Source organism: Portunus trituberculatus, chromosome 37 (genome assembly GCF_017591435.1).
Source record: "Portunus trituberculatus isolate SZX2019 chromosome 37, ASM1759143v1, whole genome shotgun sequence".
Classification (NCBI taxonomy): domain Eukaryota; kingdom Metazoa; phylum Arthropoda; class Malacostraca; order Decapoda; family Portunidae; genus Portunus; species Portunus trituberculatus.
The window spans coordinates 13,141,231-13,160,648 of NC_059291.1; the positions used below are offsets into that span (position 1 = coordinate 13,141,231).

General features: G+C 38.9%; 2 protein-coding genes and 1 long non-coding RNA gene across 3 annotated transcripts; 2 read left to right on the forward strand and 1 right to left on the reverse strand.

Annotated features, from left to right (window-relative positions):
• The first annotated feature begins 2,812 nt into the window (after window positions 1-2,812).
• On the forward strand, window positions 2,813-5,269 carry LOC123514220 (biogenesis of lysosome-related organelles complex 1 subunit 2-like). Its single transcript, XM_045271924.1, has 3 exons — window positions 2,813-2,965; window positions 3,485-3,750; window positions 3,937-5,269. The coding sequence occupies exons 2-3, from the start codon at window positions 3,514-3,516 to the stop codon at window positions 4,204-4,206; spliced, it is 507 nt and encodes a 168-aa protein (XP_045127859.1). The 5' UTR covers window positions 2,813-2,965; window positions 3,485-3,513; the 3' UTR covers window positions 4,207-5,269.
• Window positions 4,543-12,414, reverse strand: LOC123514221. The gene is made up of 2 exons (XR_006677540.1): window positions 11,887-12,414; window positions 4,543-4,589 (listed from the first exon to the last, which is right to left on the reverse strand). It is a non-coding gene; the product is annotated as an uncharacterized LOC123514221 (long non-coding RNA).
• Window positions 12,415-13,062: 648 nt separating this feature from the next.
• Window positions 13,063-18,804, forward strand: LOC123514224 (ATPase inhibitor mai-2, mitochondrial-like). The gene is made up of 3 exons (XM_045271926.1): window positions 13,063-13,221; window positions 13,408-13,546; window positions 18,410-18,804. Exons 1-3 carry the CDS (start codon window positions 13,169-13,171, stop codon window positions 18,533-18,535), a joined length of 318 nt encoding a protein of 105 aa, XP_045127861.1. The 5' UTR covers window positions 13,063-13,168; the 3' UTR covers window positions 18,536-18,804.
• Window positions 18,805-19,418: the final 614 nt, after the last annotated feature.

Sequence of the window (19,418 nt, forward strand, 5' to 3'; positions counted from 1 at the left end):
GAAAGAAACTTGGTGTGGAAACTGGGAGAAAATGAAGTGCAACAGGCTGAGGAATACAAATATCTGGGGATGTGGATGAGTCCATATGGCTGTGTGAAAGCAAAGAATGAAAAGATGAGCTTGGTGAACCAGTGGGTGGGTCGACTAGGAAGTGCAGCAAGGATGAGAGCCAGCAAGTATGATGTGCTGCGAGAAGTCTGGAAGAGCATGGCTGCTCCAAGCATCATGTATGGTATGGATGTGATGACGTGGAATGAAAGTGAATTAGAGAAGCTAGAAATAAGACAGAACAGAGTAGCAGGAATGGCTCTAAATGCACCAGGGTCTGCAGCAATAGAGGCATTAAGGGGAGACATGGGATGGAGTACCTTCAGAGAGAGGCATGTGAAGGCAACACTGAGATTCAAGGCTAGGCTAGAACGAATGAATGATGCAAGAATAGTTAAGAAGGTGTTTGTTTCTATGGAATGTTAGGAATAGCAGGTGGGGGAAGAAGTGTGTCAGGATGGTAGTGAAGAGTGGTCTGGAAACTAGTTGGGCATTCCAGTGAGTTGAGGGGAAGCATGTTGAGAGTGACTGGAGCATGATTGTTGGAAATGGAGAGGGCCCAGACTGGGATGTAAGGAAGTGGAAAAGAGAGATAGACAGAAGGGTGAAGTGTATTGGATTGAGCGAATGGAGGAATAGGATGGAACAAAAGAGTACTCTGGAGTGGTATAGGGAGAAAGAGGCCCCAATGTATGAAAAGTGGTATGATGGCAGCCTGGGGGGTGATCTCCTCTTCCGAGCTAGGGCACAGTGCATGAATGTGAATGCAAGGAGTTACAGATGGTCAGAGTCCCGCAGCAAAGTGTGCCAGATGTGTGACTCGGGAGAGGATGAGACGGTGGAGCATGTGATGCTGGAGTGTGTGAAGTATGCCAGAGACAGGAATGAGATGATGCAAGTGGTGCTGAGAGAATTGGGGGATGCCAGGGTGGAAAAGACTGGAAGGGAATGGATGGTGTTGCTGCTGGGACTGTGTGGAGACACGAGTGAAAGGATGATAGAAGCTATCAAGGAGTTCCTGGAGAGAATGTGGAGTGCCAGATGCAGGGATTAGTAGTATTAAGGATGGTGTCTGGTTTAGGTTCTTGCCGCTTTTTTTTTTTTTTTCATCCCCTACAGGTGCTGCCAATACTAAGGCCTGCCTCAGGAGAAATCCTGGGACACCTATAGAATCAAGATCAAGATCATACTTAGGGGATGAAATGTTACCAGAAAAGGATATTTCTCAAGATTTAGGTATTTTTGTGGATACATCATTGAAGTTCTACAAACAAATCTCTACAATCACATGTAAAGCCTCTGCTGTGGCAAATAACTTGTTGAAATCCACTGTTAATCGTGATTGCACATTTATGACTACCTTGTATATCTCTGAGATATGCCCTATGTTAAAGTACAACTCAGCAGTGTAGAACCTTGGTTATATCAAAGATGTCAAAGCACTTGAGTCAGTTCAGCGTCGGTGGACTAAATGTATTGATGGCCTTGAGAATTTACCCTATTATGATTGTCTTAAAGCTTTGAATTTAATTTCTGTTAAAGGTCATGACATTATTAAGATGTGGCAAACTGTAAATGGAAAATCCTTCTTATATTTCAATGATTTCTTCTTCCACCCAACTTCGAACACCACCAGAGGCCATCAACACAAGTTGGTCCATGTGCGCACCAACCTATAGTTATTAGGAAACGTTCATTCGCAATACGAAACATTGGCCTCTGGAATTCCCTCCCTGAGTCTGTTGTTACATGTTCCAGTCTTGCGTCATTCAAATCTGCCTTATCATCCCCATCTTGAAAATCTATTTTTTTTTTTTTTTTTTAAATATTAACGAGGTTAATTTAGTTTATTATTTATGATGCACTCCAGCCCGTTTGTATTGTTATTCAAAATGTGGAGTACTTGTATTGTAAGGGCTGGCGCATCAGCCGAGTGCGGCTTCTTGCCCTTTACCTGAGTCGGGAGGAACAGGAAGCCCACCACCTAAGAGAACCAGGTAAGATCGGGTGGGACGTGTATATTTGGGCAGTGCCGAAAACCCTAATGAAATTTCAATTTTATTCCAATTCTTTGTTCTTTTAATAAGGAAAGGTCACGCGCTTTCAAAGCACAACTTGTCATACTGAAGGCCATATATAAGCTCTGACTTGTTTGTTCCCTTTATAAGACATGACAGTCCCCATCTTACCTTCCACAAATTCCTTGTTAGCCCGGCCGCCGGAGCAAGGTCATCGAGGACCACGGCTCATGAGATAGCAGGACTTCATATTGAGAGGTAAATATACATGAAGGAACTCCAGACTTCAACATGGTGGCAATTCTCTCTCTCTCTCTCTTGATCTTGATATTTGAAAAAGGTCAACTATTCTGTTCAGTAGATATACAGACAAAAAATTTAATCGTAAATCAAGATCATTCATATCTCACAATGTAAAATAAAGTAGGAAGGTAGACAACTTCACTTTTCGTATTTCCCTCATTAAAAAGAATACATGATAATAATGAAATTAATGAAATTAAGATGAAATAGAGATTATCTGTATACTTTCACTTTCTGAAATCACTTTATAATAATGAGAGAGAGAGAGAGAGAGAGAGATGCGTGTTTACTTCATTTTTCTTTCTAAAGCCATTGCATTACAAAAGAGAGAATTATCTAATAAGTTTGAACCATCAGTATTCCTTCATGTTCTGCCAATACTTATCTTCATGCTACATGTGCTATCATGTTCAAGAGAATAGCGAAGTCACCCCTAACTTGGCATGATCAAATTCTCTGTGTCGGCACATAAACAGTCAAGTGTCAACAAAACAGGGAGGACCAAGAAGAGAACTTCTCCGTCAGGAGTCAGTGTCCGGGGTAGGACGTCATACTCGAGGCTTTTGGGACAACGTATACTTTCTCTTAATTCCAAGGTGGGTGAAAACAGAGTAAGATGAAGCCCTAACATCCAGCACACGTCCCTGCCCGCCGCCCACCCACACCATTGGGGAGTGGTCGGTGCCCTTTAATGTTGCTCTACCTGCTCCAAGAGGGATGGATTGCTGCGAATCATATTGAGGGTTAAAGGGAGCAATAAGGAAGTATGACTGAAATGGGTCATGGAGTTCGGCATGGTCGTTCCATTTTTTTTTTTTTTTTTTTCATTAAGAATGGGTTAATGAAAGTAACAATTACTAGGTAGTATTAGCACTTATCTTGTTATGCAAAATAATAGCATTTTGAAAGACTTATCAGCTCTCTAATTTTTGATGATTTATGGTATAATAGCTTTTTTTCAAGGAATTATTCAATATTAAGTAGTCCTCAACTTTTATCTTAACTTATAGAGCAATGATTATTGAGTTATCCTGTATAATTGTGTTCTTCAAGCCTTCATGCAAAACTCATCTTTACCACTGGAAGAAAACCTGATATTTGTGTTGAACTTCCAGCTCTGTGAAACTTCTCAAACTATAAGGCAATGGAGACTAATCAGAAAGAGCCAGAAGGCAGGGAGCCTGCTGCCAACAACCAACCCCCAGATGCTTTACCTAGGAACCTTCTGGATGATGAGGAAAGACTCAGCAGCTTTGGCTCTCCCAAGCACGGCCCAACACTGTCCACGAGCACCAGCAGCTTTGAGGCACTAGACCCACATGACCCAAATCTGAGTCACCTTGCCTCACTCATGTTCTCCCACACTTCAAACTACCTTCAGGTTTGTTTCAAAATAAAATGTGATAAAAACTTCCCAGCCCTCAGCCATGGTCATGTAAATCATTCAGTATCTAGTGTCAGTATTTCAAGGAAGCATTTTACTTGATTCTGATGCAGAGCACTTGAGACAAATACCTTATAAAGTGTTGCAATGAATCAGGTCGTTCATTTTGTACAAATCCTTCAGGGGGAGTTGTCTGCTGTGCTGGAAGATTACACTCTACTGGAGCAGATGAACCGTGCAACTATCACCAAGTATTCTGATATGAGGCAGATTGGTGGAAGTGTCAGCCGAGCACTAAAGGATCTGAATGAGAAGTATTTGGCACTTCAGCCTTACCTGGAGCAGATTGACCAGATTGAGGACAGTGTTACCAAGTTAGAAGCTGCAGCCTATAAACTTGATGCTTATTCTAAAAGACTTGAAACAAGGTTTAAATCCCTGGAAAAAAAGTAAAGTTCCTTCCTATGTATAATTTTACAATCAGAGATTATTATAATTATAACTTTTTTTTTCCTTAAGACATCCACGTTTTATCTTTAAATATTGTTGATGTGTGATGTGTGTATAAGACAAATTTAATATATAAAAGTGGATGCACTGATCCAGTATTCTAATATTGATGTATATAATATTAACACAAGTGAGTGGATGCATCAGACCGACAATGGTAGAGGGTGCTTTCCTTGCTTCCTGCCCACCACCACAGCAAGATCCATAATCTCTTACCTGAATATCACTTGCTCACAGCTTCCCTCTGCCAGTGGACAATCCAGAGCATAAGATTCAGAAGGGGAGAGCAGTTGTCATCCATAGATCTTGCTTTGAATCTCACTTGTCTATAGAGAAAAAGATTTGTGTATAAGTTATCTACCAAAGTATATACTACCATGTTTTCAACTGAATGTTCTATTACATATTTCTAACATTATATGTTAAACAGGCAACTTTATTGTGGGGGCGGGAAAGATGGGGTGACTGTCTCTGAGGATAATAGAGGAATAACATGCAGCATTCCTATTACCTCATTAGCTGTAGATCTGTTCTTGTTTTTCCCTTCAGTGGTAAAGTCATAATGTCTAAATTAAATAGGTTGCAAGGATGGTTATATAGACAGTGATTCTTCTGAAATAATGTAGTACCTGATCTCTCTCTCTCTCTCTCTCTCTCTCTCTCTCTCTCTCTCTCTCTCTCTCTCTCTCTCTCTCTCTCTCTCTCTCTCATCTTCATCCTATGCAGCCATCATTATTTCTTGTGCATTTATTGACAGTAATGTGATAATAATCTTGTGGCATGTCTCATCACAAAATTCATTGCTCTCACCTTTATATTTATATTGGTAGTTATCTGGAGATGGAAGATTTTGATAAGAGAGAATGGTCTCAATTGTAACTGTTGTGAATGTGAAAGAAAGCATATTAAAGGTTTTGAAAAATTTTATGACTGGAAAAGGCAGAGTGTAATGTTGAAATTAGTAAGTAAAGCAATGTCAAAAAATATTAATATTATAAGTATACAGCATTGTCTTTAGTATTTCACCAACTGCTCAAAATGTTAATGAAGACAGAATTAATGTTATAAAGATAGTTGTGGAAATCATGGAGTGGAGTGGTTGCAGTAAAATTACAGTTACATGATGCATATTCATATAAATACCAAAAGGAATAAATGTTCTCTTTAGAATATTTATCAGCTAACAACCACAAATAGTTGGGGATGCTTGAGGCACTCTTGGCATCATCAGTGGATGCGAAAGTATACTGCAATTGTTGCTTCAGATAAGTACCCAAAAAGTATCCCCTTTAGCCCATAAATTCCCGTGAAAAGCCCACATGGTATAAATAATAATAAAAAAAAAAAAAGTGGCAATCATGGCAACAGCTAGTCAGCTTTTTTTTTTTTTTTGGGGATGTGGGGAATGGGAGGGACTGCTTGACAACTGATAGCTTGTCATATAAGCCATTATTTTTATACTTTATGGTATATTCTTGATAAGTTTGTTTTTTTCATGTTTATTTAATTTTGTAGTACTACACTGCAAACTGAATGTGTACACAGGTAAGTGCTTTGTAATAGTTATTATAATTTTACTTGCAACTTTATTATTTGATGGGAGAAGAAAGTGGAGAAAAATATCACAGCAAGTAAAGCTTGCCATTCCCAAAGCTAATCCTGGCATACGTTAAACCTATCAGGACGCGAAAATTGCCCTGAGAGGTTTTTATAAACGTAATTCGTTTTAACCAAGGAAGTTATATTGAATGAGACACCGCGCATATCCCGCTATACAAAAAAAAAAAAACAGTAGGTGGAGCTTACTATCGTAACTTACACCCAAAATATTGCCCTTTCTCGTGTTAAGCAATGGGAAATTGCCATTTTCTTTTTCAATACTAGAGAAAAACTAAGAAAGAACTGATGGTTTAACATATGTAAACCACATTATAGTTTCCTAAATGTCATGTATACCTGTTATTAATGGTGTTAATGCGAAATTGCTACAGTATTGAAAGAAATACAGCAGGACGTTTCCGGGAGAAATTATGGCAAAAAGATTACTTTTTTTCTCGTTTAATGCATGACAGGGAACAAATAGTGAAGTAGAATTTCAGTGATTAATGTTTTTTTTTCCATCGCACAGTGACATGGAATCACACATCATTCTAAATAATATATATATATATATATATATATATATATATATATATATATATATATATATATATATATATATATATATATATATCTTTTATTCAGAATGATGTGTGATTTCATGTCACTGTGCGATGGAAACATTAATCACTGAAATTATATATATATATATATATATATATATATATATATATATATATATATATATATATATATATATATATATATATATATATATATATATATATATATATATATATATATATATATATATATATATATATATATATATATATATATATATATATATATATATATATATATATATATATATATATATATATTTTTTTTTTTTTTTTTTTTTTTATTCAGAATGGTGTGTGATTTCATGTCACTGTGCGATGGAAAAAAAACATTAATCACTGAAATTATATATATATATATATATATATATATATATATATATATATATATATATATATATATATATATATATATATATATATATATGAAAAAGAGAGAGAGAGGGAGAGTACTTTGACGAATTGCTATACCAAGAAAAAATCAACTTTCAGGCCAAGTTTCAATTGATATGCAGTTTATTTATCCTTAATTTAAATGCACATATATAAGTACATGTTTACATCTACACGCACATGTATATTCACATGTGTACAGTACATGAAACTTGTTCAGTCATACGTTTGCCCCAAAGAAAGCTTCCCACCTCTCACCCAAATCAATCAAAGTTGGAAATTACTGTACTATCTCATTTATGTGCATGATTTACCGTCTAAATCTTCGTGGCACATATTATGGTAGGTAGCCTCGAAACATGGACATAAGACTTTCGAAAATAAGGAGCGTAACTCGGGCGTTCCCGTGCATTTTCAATGGGCTGTCGGCAATGTTTTGGGTGTAAAGGCGCGGTCACACGAGCGTTTTTTCCCGCAACTTTACGCCAGCAACTACCGAAGTGACTGAAAGTTGCGTCTTTTTAACGAAACGATCATGTTCGTCTGACGGCTTGCCCATTTGCCTCGCCGCTCCGGGACTCGAACCCGGCCCTCTCGATTGTGAGTAGAGCGTGCTAACCACTACACTACGCGTGTGTTTACTGTTTAGTGTTTCTATAGTGGATTTGAAATTATTGACTTTCGCACGGTGGTCGCTGACTCGTTGAGTCACTATGCATGGCAGGAAATGGTAGTGGACTGTGGTCTCAAAGCAAATGTATGATAATAATCGGATATCCCATATGTTTGGGTGTCTATTACTGGGACACCGAACTACCCTATAGGTAACACATGCAACCACACGTAACGAGTGCAGCTGGATACAGCTAGTTAACATTAGGCGTTTTCAGTAGCACTTTGCAAAAGGCGAACGGTTCTAAAAGCGTTCGCCCCAAAGGCGAACGCTTTTCAAAATATGATCATATAGGCGTTTTCAGTAGCACCTTGCCAAAAGCGAACGGTCCTAAAAGCGTTCGCCTTTGGCGCCCCAAAGGCGAACGCTTTTCAAGATATGTTCGCTTGTGTTAGCTCTCAGAGTCACGTGATAGCGAACACTTACGGTGATTGGCTGTGAGACGAGTTACCAACTCTGTAAGTTTTAAATCAATAAAATATGCTATTATGAGGAGCATGAAGATATGATAAGTATTATCATGTAAAGGAAATACATTTAGTAACGGTTTACTGATATTGAAATTCATAAGAATTCTCCTTGCAGTTTGAATTAAATGAAAACAGTCTTGCACTCTCGAGACATCTGGGACTACGCACTCTGGATTGACCACGGTTCACACTTGTTCACGCTACTCATTTCAAAGCTTGTGACTCCGACTTGGATTTTCAGTTATATGAGAATCTTGTATGTTACGCATTATCTAAGCACATTAATTGTAAAATATAAATATTATGTGATATTTGCACTGTTACTTGATAATGACATAAGGTTATAGCAATATTGCGGAAGATTTGGGTATATTTTTTAATGGTGGTGCTCTGAAAACTTTGGGCGAACGAACACACAACATCATATGGCCTCTTTGACAGTGCAATAATTTGAGGGGATCCACAACAAAAATGTTTCTGCCAATGACAAGCAGTCACTAGTGGTGTAGCGGCTTATTTGGCATATTGTGTATCAATGGATACTGGGTATATTACCTGTAATACCTTATAAAGTAGGAAAATGTGACAGGGGAAGTGATACCTGGGATCTTAAGGGCTCTATTCACCTCTATTATTTGGTCTCAACACCGCCATAGGCGCTCACGTATTATAAAACAATTTAGTTAATCTAATCTTTTTTAAAGGTCCGTTTCACGTACAAACACGAAACTCACATTATGTAGAAGGCTTGGTGACCTTGCCGTAAACATAAAAAAAATAATTGAGCCGCAAGCGTCTAGTTTGGCCGTCAGTTTCTAAGTCCAGCGAGCTCAGCACCAGTCAAGAGTAAACACTGAAATGATTTTCAATTGTTTATAACAGATTTGTGGGTATAAACAGGGATTTGTGGGTAGCGGCATATAAGGATTTCATGGTGTATTTATAGAGCTAATCCCTCCAATCACGCGCTGCCATTCGAGAGGCATAAGGTTATCATTTTTTAGGTTCCTTGTTAGCACTAGGTTAACACCCTAACGGGGGGTTCACTGGGGGCTGCGCCTCCCCTCCGTATAGGATAGCTTAGGTTAGGTTATGATAGGTTAATGCCTTAGCGTGGTTGGGGGAGGATCCAGGGGAGACACAGCCCCCACAATTAGGTTAGGTTAGCTTAAATTAGGTTAATGCCCTAGCGGAGGGGTCCACGGGGGCTAAGTTACATTAGGTTAGTTTAATGCCCTAGCAGGCGGGGTCCAGTTAGGTTATATTAGAAATTAGGTTATGTTAGGTTAGATTAGGTTATACTTGGTAGGATTAGGTTGGAAAAACTTGAAATATTATTGAAAATTTCCGCAATTTTTCTTTTTTGTTAATGCTCATATTGCGTTTTTTTTTTTTTTTCACCAAAACCCGATTCCCCACAGGCCCCCAAGCTTGTTTTGGGGGATGGATGGGAAGGGAGGGACAGACTTGTTATAAAGAATTACCAACAGTTTTTTTTACACTTAACAGATTTACCTGTGACGTCTGTGACAAGATGTTTTTGAACAAGGTAGACGCAGATCTGTGCTACAAAAATCATTTGGACATGTGCATTCAGCCTCTGTCGCATGTACCAGGGCCGTCAGAAAATATTCCCTGCAGAAATTAAATGTGTAATGTTTTATTTGAGCCTTGCCTTCAATTATCCCATTCCCATAATAATATCTTAATATTACGGTGGAATGAGGCTATACGTCTCAGCTTGGCGTGATCCTGCGGGCAGCGGGCTGCGACTAAAGAGTACAATAGTTTTTCCGTCGGGCGACGACGGACATTAATTGTAAAATATAAATATGATAGGATATTTGCACTGTTGGTTGATAATGACATAAGGTTATAGCAATATTGCGGAAGATTTGGGTATATTTTTTTAATGGTGGTGCTCTGAAAACTTTGGGCGAACGAACACACAACTTCATGGCCTCTTTGACAGTGCAATAATTTGAGGGAATCCACAGCAAAAATGTCTCTGCCAATGTAACTACTGAATAACAAGCAGTCACTAGTGATGTAACGGCTTATCTGGCATATTGTGTATTAATGGATACTGGGTACATTACCTGTACTACCTTATAAAGTAGGAAAATGTGACAGGGGAAGTGATACCTGGGATCTTAAGGGCTCTATTCACCTCTATTATTTGGTCTCAACGCAGCCATAGGCGCTCACGTATTATAAAACAATTTAGTTAATCTTTTAAAAGGTCCGTTTCACGTATAAACACGAAACTCACATATGTAGAAGGCTTGGTGACCTTGCCGTAAACATAAAAAAAAATAATAATAATAATTGAGCCGCAAGCGTCTAGTTTGGCCGTCATAGCACTTGAGAGTTCCGGGAAGTCAAGAGTAAACACTGAAATGATTTTGATCTGTTTATAACAGATTTGTGGGTATAAACATGGATTTGTGGGTAGCGGCATATAAGGATTTCATGGTGTATCTATAAAGCTAATCCCTCCAATCACGCGCTGCCACTTGAGAGGCATAACGTTATAATTTTTAGGTTCCTTGTTAACACTAGGTTAACACCCTAATGGGAGGTTCACTGGGGGCTCCCCCCCTCCGTATAGGTTAGCTTAGGTTAGGTTATGATAGGTTAATGCCCTAGTGTGCGGGGGTGGCGGTCCAGAGGAGACTCAGCCCCCACAATTAGGTTACATTAAGTTAGGTTATGTTAAATTAGGTTAATGCCCTAGTGGAGGGGTCAAGAGGGGGGGGCTAAGTTACATTAGGTTAGTTTAATGCCCTAGCAGGCGGGGTCCAGTTAGGTTACATTAGAAATTAGGTTATGATAGGTTAGATTAGGTTATGCTTGGTTAGGTTAGGTTGGAAAAACTTGAAATATTATGGAAAATTTCCGTAGTTTTTTATGCTCATATTGCGTTTATTTTCCCCACCAAAACCCCGATTCCCCACAGGCCCCCAAGCTTGTTTGGGGGATGGAGGGGAAGGGAGGGACAGACTTGTTATAAAGAATTACCAACAGTGTTTTTACACTTAACAGATTTACCTGTGACGTCTGTGACAAGATGTTTTTGAACAAGGTAGACGCAGATCTGTGCTACAAAAATCATTTGGACATGTGCATCCAGCCTCTGCCGCGTGTACCAGGGCCGTCAGAAAATATTCCCTACAAAAATTAAATGTGTAGTGTTTTATTTGAGCCTTGCCTTCAATTATCCCATTCCCATAATAATATCTTTATATTACGGTGGAATGAGGCTGTACGCAGGGAGTCTTTGCAGTACGTCTCAGCTTGGCGTGATCCTGCGACTAAAGAGTACAATAGTTTTTCCGGCGAGCGACGAGGGAGATTCGTCGTTTTCAGTAGCAGCGTTCGCGAAGTGAACGGTCCGTTCGCCTTTTGCAGTGCTACTGAAAACGCCTATTATCACTAAATTTTCGATCATGATTTACGGATTCGATCATATGTATTCACGCGTGCGCATGTGTATACCCCTAAGTAAATTCAGCCACATTGATTACAATGTGTGCTACACTGCACAACGGCAAGTATAGATCGGGATTATACCAGGCCGCTCCCAAATGATGTTGATCGATGATGATGGTATGTCAGTGAAGACATCATTAATCACACATCTACCAGTAAACGGAACAAACAGTACTAGGTTTAATGGATCATTGATTCCATCAGTATCAGAACTTCCTGCAGTTTGGTACATAATTAACAAGGACCTGCACGTTGAGATTTCAACAATCTTTAATATTCCAATACCAATATAAGGCTATTACGTACAAACACCGTACAACTGAGTCTTTACATACACAGACACGAACTAAACAGTAATTAAGCAAATACATACCTTATACGTTACACATATCACGTAATATGATGCGCCTGCCGGTTATAAGAGGCCTTGACACGTACGTGTCTTCACTTTTCAGTACAGTCCTGCAGGGCACACACTTGCCCACTATCATGTCATGGAGTGTCCCAGTCACTGTCCCTTGCTGGTGCGTTTCCGCCCACAGGGGAACTGGGACCTGCCACCAATGATAAGCTGGTTCTTCAACAATGACATCATCCCTGCCATCCTCAAGGATTTCCCACTTTTTGCTCCACCTTTGTAAATAATGTAAATATACTTAGGGTTATCTATTTTTGTACTGCAATACATTAGTTTTCTATGAACATTTGTTTGGAGGATGGGTGGCCGGCTCCTTCCATCTCCTTTGTTGTATTTTTTTTTTCAACAATAACTTTATCAAATCAAATCAAAACTTTTCAGTACACACCACGTACAGTACAAGCAACGTACCATTGGTACAGGCCGCGGGTCCGCAGCTTGTGGTACAATTTACCAAGGAATTTTTGGTATTTGGGGAAATTTCCCCAGGTCTGGGAATGCGTTGCTATTTTTAATATATATATATATATATATATATATATATATATATATATATATATATATATATATATATATATATATAACATTTTGAAAAAACATTCTTCCCACAAATATAGCAGGATGAAAAGTTCTTCCAGTGTGGTAAAGTGTAAGTAAGTAAAGTAAGTAAGTTTATTTGGATTCTTCATGTGCATTACAGGCATAGTATAAAACAGTGCTGTGCAAAGTAATTAATTCACAGTATATATGCTGCCTACCTACGTGACAATTAAGTCCGCGCAACACTGCGTGGAATACATACGCTAAACTCGAGAATCTCAGCAGACGTACTTTCCCAGCTACTGCATGACACAAAAAGCAGAAAACATAATTATACATCACTCTGTGGGACCATTTGGTACGATGATACACTACCACTTCGTTTATTATTATTATTATTATTATTATTATTATTAGGTAGGTATTACTTGTTTTTACATATAAATAAAAGTTATAATACAGATGTGCCTATATATTCTAATTTCAAAAAAAGAACATAACCAAAACAATATAAAACGTATATGAAGGATTTAGATTAAGTCTAGGGAAATATTAACGTAAGCTAGGGAATTCTCACGTATCTACTTTGGGAGGCTGGGAGCACGACTGCTCGCAGTCGCAGACCGCAGCACCAAGCAAGTCAGTCAGCTGACGTCACCACACCTACAGCATTATTTCCAGAGTAACCCGAGGTATTATGTCCGCACTTAAGCCAAGTACCGTTCTACGTCTCCGTTCTCCCTTGGCATTGTGAGTATTAAAGAACATATATATATATATATATATATATATGTCTGTAACAATAGGCGGTATAGTATTTATCTTTAGCGAAATCTGCAAAGTCATGATAACAAAATGGGTGGGTCTAAAATCACCCGGCTTCCTTTCTTGTAGCAAAGGGTGTATAGGGTAACGCTACCTTGTGTTGCCCTGCAGGTGTGTAAGGACCATGTCAAAGGGCGAACCAGGCTCAGGGGCTGGACAGGGTGGTGGTACCGGCGGCACCATCAGGGACGCCGGCGGCTCCTTCGGCAAGAGGGAGGCAGCGATGGAGGACCAGTATTTTAAGAAGCTTGTGAGTACAGGGGATGTAACGATGGGGAAGGACAAACCAAGAAAATGCTTTGTAGCTGAAGAAAAGATCATGAATGGCGCATAAAATATAAATAAATTAATTAAAAGTTCACAGGGGATGCGTCATCACCCCCTAATAACAGAATGAAAGGTTGTTCTAGAACAAGTCGGTGATATGCGGATAAAAAAAACCCAGATCGCAAAGTAATTCTTAATGTATTAAAATCTGTCCATAAACATACTTTCGTCCATTATGTCCGAGAATGCCTACTTCAAGTAACGAGTAACCAAATTTTTCCTGATAATAATTCATAGTTGCTAATCACAAACCAGCAAATTATACCCTGCAGGTGCCGTAGTCTCACACCGTGCCCCCTGTCATTCGTCTTACATTCCTCATGTTGCTGTGTGACATCCTGCTACATTGACCAATGACCTTGTTGGTAGTGTGTGGACAGCATGTTATATCCATGACAGTTGTGTCGTAATTTAGCAGTATGTTGGAGCCTTGCCAGTTGCCACATCACTCAATACAGTAGTGCTGTCCACTTATTTGATGTCAATCTCTCTCTCTCTCTCTCTCTCTCTCAAAACCAATTTTTTTTTTTTCCATTGTCATCAGGACTAGTCCTGTTGACAATATGCCTAGGGACTTATTAGGAATCAGCAGAGACCTTCACTCCAAATATTCAGCATTGCCAGAGTACTACAATACCCATCCTAATCACAAATGGAAAATGGCTAAATTAGCCTTGCATTCAGCTGGATACATTGCCTAATGCTAATTGATGATTATTAATGAGTAATGTTCTTTCCAAATTCTACTTTGTTGTTTTCTATTTTGACTTTTTTTTTTTTTTTTTTTTTAACCCTACCACATTGTACTTCACTCTTCCCTTTGTATGGAATCATGGTAAAATTCTAGTTTCTGCCCATACTCCCCCTTCCACCCCCTAACAATCTTGGGGACAGGTAGGAATGCGGGGTTTTGGGTGGGGTACATGAAATGCGTCGGAAATGCGTATTTTTTGTGTAAAATGGAAAAATTCCCATTAAAAAGTCTACGGAATTTTCATTACAAGTTTCCTAATTTTACTAATTTCGGTAATTCGGTAAATCTATAGAACAGCAACTCCTTACATATTCTTTTCTATTACCCCCTTCCCCCCAACAAGCTTGGGGGCACGTGGGGAATCGGGGGTTTTGGCGGGGGGGAGCCAAAAGAGGCGAGATATGGCAATCCAAAAAACAATCTACAGACAAAAACCTAACCTAACATAACGTAACTTAACCGGGGGGAGCTGTGCCCCCCCGGATGCCCTCTACAACATTAACCTAACCCTAACATAAACCTAACCTAACGTAACCTAACCTAGCCGGTCGGGGCTGCACCCCCTCCGGGACCCCCCCCCTGCAACACTAACCTAACCCTAACATAAACCTAATCTACCTTAACCTAACCTAGCCAGGGGGGCTGCACCTCCCCCGGACACCCCCTGCAACACTAACCTAACCTTAACATAAACCTAACCTAACGTATCCTTGCTTTGGGGCAGCTTCCCTCCCCACACAATGGTTCTCTTATAGCTTCACACAATATGCCCTACCTCTACCAATACCCCTCCTCACAATACCTTAACGTAAGGATGAAGGTCCTGGCTGGTCCTCTTCTCGATTCTACACTGATTTGCATCGCAGGAGCGATGATTTCCCAGTAATCAAATTCGCAACCTTTACAACTAACATCACTGGTGGCCATGGCTCAACTGCGCACCGGTCTCTGTGCACCTGTCTGCCCAGCTGTGCCCCGCCTTCGAATACATATAGCAAATTCCCATTGGCACAGCTTGTGGTTTTAAGAGGTGGTGGCATGTCATTGGACAAAAGAACTATAGACACCAGTTACCCAAAAACCCCAGCTATAAACAAATGCAAGTCAGTGTACTGCTCATTTCCGAGTGTGATGGAGCTCCGTGGCTTGTTGTTGGCTTCATCAACGTCATGAAACTTGTAATGCAAATCCCATAGACCTTTTAATGGGATTTTTTTTTCCATTTTACGCAAAAAATACGCATTTCCGACGTATTTCATGTACCCCACCCAAAACCCTGCATTCCCACCTGTCCCCAAGCTTGCTGAGGGATGGAGGGGGGAGTATGGGCAGAAACTAGAATTATACCAGAATCCTTCTTGTCTAATTTCCATAAGTACTTCTGGAAGCTTTCTTTCTTTTTTTTTTTTTTTTTTTTTTTTTTCAAATTCTTCAAATTAATCATTTTAGGAGAATAAACTTTGAACAGCTTCAGTGCAATACCATAACCATAATTCACTTGCAGTTGCAATAAGTTTTATCTATTTTTACAAGATCTGTATCATGGGAGGTTTTAATTATCATATATAGTGGACCCTCAGACTTCAAGCTGAATTCATTCTAGAAGGCTGTAACATGTCCAAATTGTTCCAAATCCAAAACCGTTTTTCCCCATAGGAAACAATGTAATTAATTTTTATCCATTCCAGAAGCCCAGATTTTTACTGAAATAAATAAGAATTAAATTATGTAAAATCTATATTATTTACCTTCTGGTGGTGAGCTTCATGGCGAGTGTCACTAAACCAGATACAGTGGTACCTTTGAGTATGAACAACTTGGAGTACGACGTACTTTGCTTTGGAGTGCGAACAATAACAAACGCGATCAACAGATTGCGTGCAGCGCTGTGCGATCAGCTGACTGCATGCTGGGGCACCACGCTGCCTCAGTGCCTCAGGAGTGTTGTTTGAAGTTGTTTGCTTGTTGTTTTGTAGTGCCGGGATAATAATATTAATTTTTTTTTTTTATTAAGATCATTGCCTAGCGTAGCAACACACATGGTCACGAGACATACAGACAGACGTATGGAAGATTCTGGAGGATCCGAGGGGAAGAGAGAGTAGCCAGCTCATGAATTAAAAGCCTTAACCCTTATAGCCCGTCAAGCACGATTGTGACTCTTACGTTAGAGCCTGTCAGGCATGATCGTGGCGCTTTTCAGAAGCCACACTCCTTTATGCTGCACAGTTTGTGTATGCTTGAGGCTATCTGTCATATATCGAGGCCTGTCATTGGCCCATTTTCAAGATGGTGGACGCTTAGCCAATCATATATCAGCTTTTACAATGATATGTTTGTGTAGGTGTGAGGGTGCCAAGCATGAGGATGGTGAGAGCACTTATGTCAGTATGCTGTATTTTATCATTTTTTATGTATTTCTTGGTGAGATATAAGATATACGTGTATTTCTATGGATAAGTAAACTGTTCAGAAACATATTATGATACATGGCAATATTGGAATAATTATTTTTTTATTTCATTATTGGTTTAGATAAGAGTGCATAGTGCTGGCTTGGTGGAGTCGTCTGAGGAGGATGTGTTGACGCTTGTTTCTAACCACAAAGAAGTGGAATTTTCATATTACAATTTGCTTACTTCCCTGATTTATTTTCCATAATGAATGCAATATATCACATGAGGAGGATGTGGTGATGCTTGTTTCTGACCACGAGAAGTTGAATTTTCATTATATTACATTTTGCTTACTTTCCTGCTTTATTTTCCTATCTTTTATAGTTATAGCATAATAGTAGTAGTAGTAGTAGTATATATAGTAATAGTATGCAAAAAGTAAGAAATTAGGTGAAAAAAAATTTTTCGGTCTTGGAATGAATTATAATTAATTTCTTCCATAAGAATACACATATTTTGATGCTTTGCAATAAGGACAAAATTTTGAACGGATTAAGTTCATATTCCAAGGCACCACTGTATTAAGAATATACTGGGTGCTGGCAGCACTACCATTAGTAGTCAGTTAGTTTTATGTGGATTCTTTGTTTCAAGTCTGTTACACCTTGTCACTACAGGACTAGTAAAGAAATATTTTTGCTAGTAACAAGATTAGTGTACTTAAATGAAATATTACTCAACCATCCTACCTGATTAAGTGACTGGTCAAATGCCCTTACCCCAGCTGGGAGAAAGAGCAAGGCGAGATCATGGAATCAAAACAAAGTGAGAAGTGAAGTTTACCTACCCCCAACAGCGCTAGTGTCACTCAGATTTGTTCCAAGTCCAGATTTTGTTCCAACTTGTGTAAAAATTACAGTAAGCTCCCGCACTTGGTGAATTAATTAGTCTGGGAAAACTACTGCCAAATGCGAATTTCGCCAAGCATGAGTTCTTTATGCCATATAAATTGACTAAAAAATGCTTCAATCAGTCTTTGGTCATTGCTAAAATCCCTCTTTTGATCCCTAAAATACCATCTTTTGAGCTGAAATAAGATCTTTTGCCTTCACTTATTAGAACACATGTACAAAAAAGACCAATAGACAATAAATAAAGCTAATAAAACACGATATAAAGGCTGTAACTCATTTTTCCACACGTTTCCCTCGACCACTCCCATCCTTGCTGCCACCACCATTGTCCTTACCTCCACTGGTACCACCTGTTGCGCTGGTAGAGGCCATGTTGGCGGTAAATCGCCAGAATTCATTCCCACGTTAGCAGAACAGAGGGTAGCACAAACAAAATAGTTGAAGGGGACACTGTGTTCTGATAGGTTTAGAGAGGGGTCTGATGTCACTAGGAAGGAGCGTGGTTCGCCATGTGGCTGCCAAGTTTGAATTCAAATTGCCAAGTGTGCAACTTGGTGGTCCATGGCCAGCCTACCGCCAAAAGTAAATTTCACCAAGCTGAAATTCACCAAGTGTGGGGGCTTACTGCACTTCAATTTTTTTTCCAAGTCTGGGGATCCACTGTATTTGCTTACTATTTACATGTTGCTGATTTATTTTTTTCTCTCTCCTCTCTTCCTCAGGAAGCAGAACAGCTGGAGAAAATAAGGAAGGGCCTTAAACAAGAAGTGGATTTTCACAAAAAGCAAATCAAAGCTCATGAGGAGGCCCTTAAGAGGCACAAGGAACGTCTAGATGAGCTTGATTAAGTAGTTAATAAATGTTCATTTCTTGCCTTGGTTTGTATGGAATATTAAATTTTGGATCTGTCTTAGGAAAAGATATGGGTGATAAGTACTTACTGGTGATATAATTATAATCTATAAAAATTTTTGTGATATGTATATAAGGCACTGTAGCATAGGAATGATATGCCTCTACCTTGATAATGGAAAGTAACCATGTTCATTGATTTGAAGAATCTTGACATATATAGATGTACAGTTACTGCAAGAAAATATATTATATACATACTTAATTCTTGTTGTTTCTATCATACAAAAGGAAGAGTAGCCTTTTATAAAAATTGTGATATTGCTCCTATATAATACTGGTTTTTTTTTTTTTTTTTTTTTTTTTTTTAGTAAATAAACTTCTCATGGGCAGTCAGGCCTGTCATACATATTGTCTGTAAGTACTGGCACTGGTGGAATCTTAGCAAAATTTTAGAGATATTTTTTTTTACCACAAGGATTCCATTTCTGCAATAAAAACTTATCTCAAACCCAGCTGCAATGGTGGCACATGTAATTAAAAATGAGGCTGCAGGCTGTGGGTTAAGACAAAGGGATAGTTTGAGGCTTTGTGGAACAGTTACTTCAGGTAGATGATGCTCTACTTTTTTCATTTGTCTGAATTTGGTATGGAGAGAATGTGGATGATGTAGGACAACTACAAATTGCAATAAGAACAAAAGGCAAGACATCATTGCCACAGTGGAACAAATGTTATTGTTGACTGCATATTCTCTGTAACAGTCTGTCCCCTTTTCTTTTTTCTTTCCCAAATAAATACCCATGCAAAAGGAGATCATTCACAAATCATCTAGACCCATTAGAGAGTACAAGTAATTTTCTCTATTTTAGGTTAGAA

Coding starts and splice junctions, on each gene's coding strand:
- LOC123514224 (XM_045271926.1), top strand. CDS start 13,169: ATGTCCGCACTTAAGCCAAGTACCGTTCTACGTCTCCGTTCTCCCTTG. Junction 13,222..13,407: donor CTCCGTTCTCCCTTGGCATT/GTGAGTATTAAA, acceptor GTTGCCCTGCAG/GTGTGTAAGGACCATGTCAA. Junction 13,547..18,409: donor ACCAGTATTTTAAGAAGCTT/GTGAGTACAGGG, acceptor TCTCTTCCTCAG/GAAGCAGAACAGCTGGAGAA.
- LOC123514220 (XM_045271924.1), top strand. CDS start 3,514: ATGGAGACTAATCAGAAAGAGCCAGAAGGCAGGGAGCCTGCTGCCAAC. Junction 3,751..3,936: donor ACACTTCAAACTACCTTCAG/GTTTGTTTCAAA, acceptor CAAATCCTTCAG/GGGGAGTTGTCTGCTGTGCT.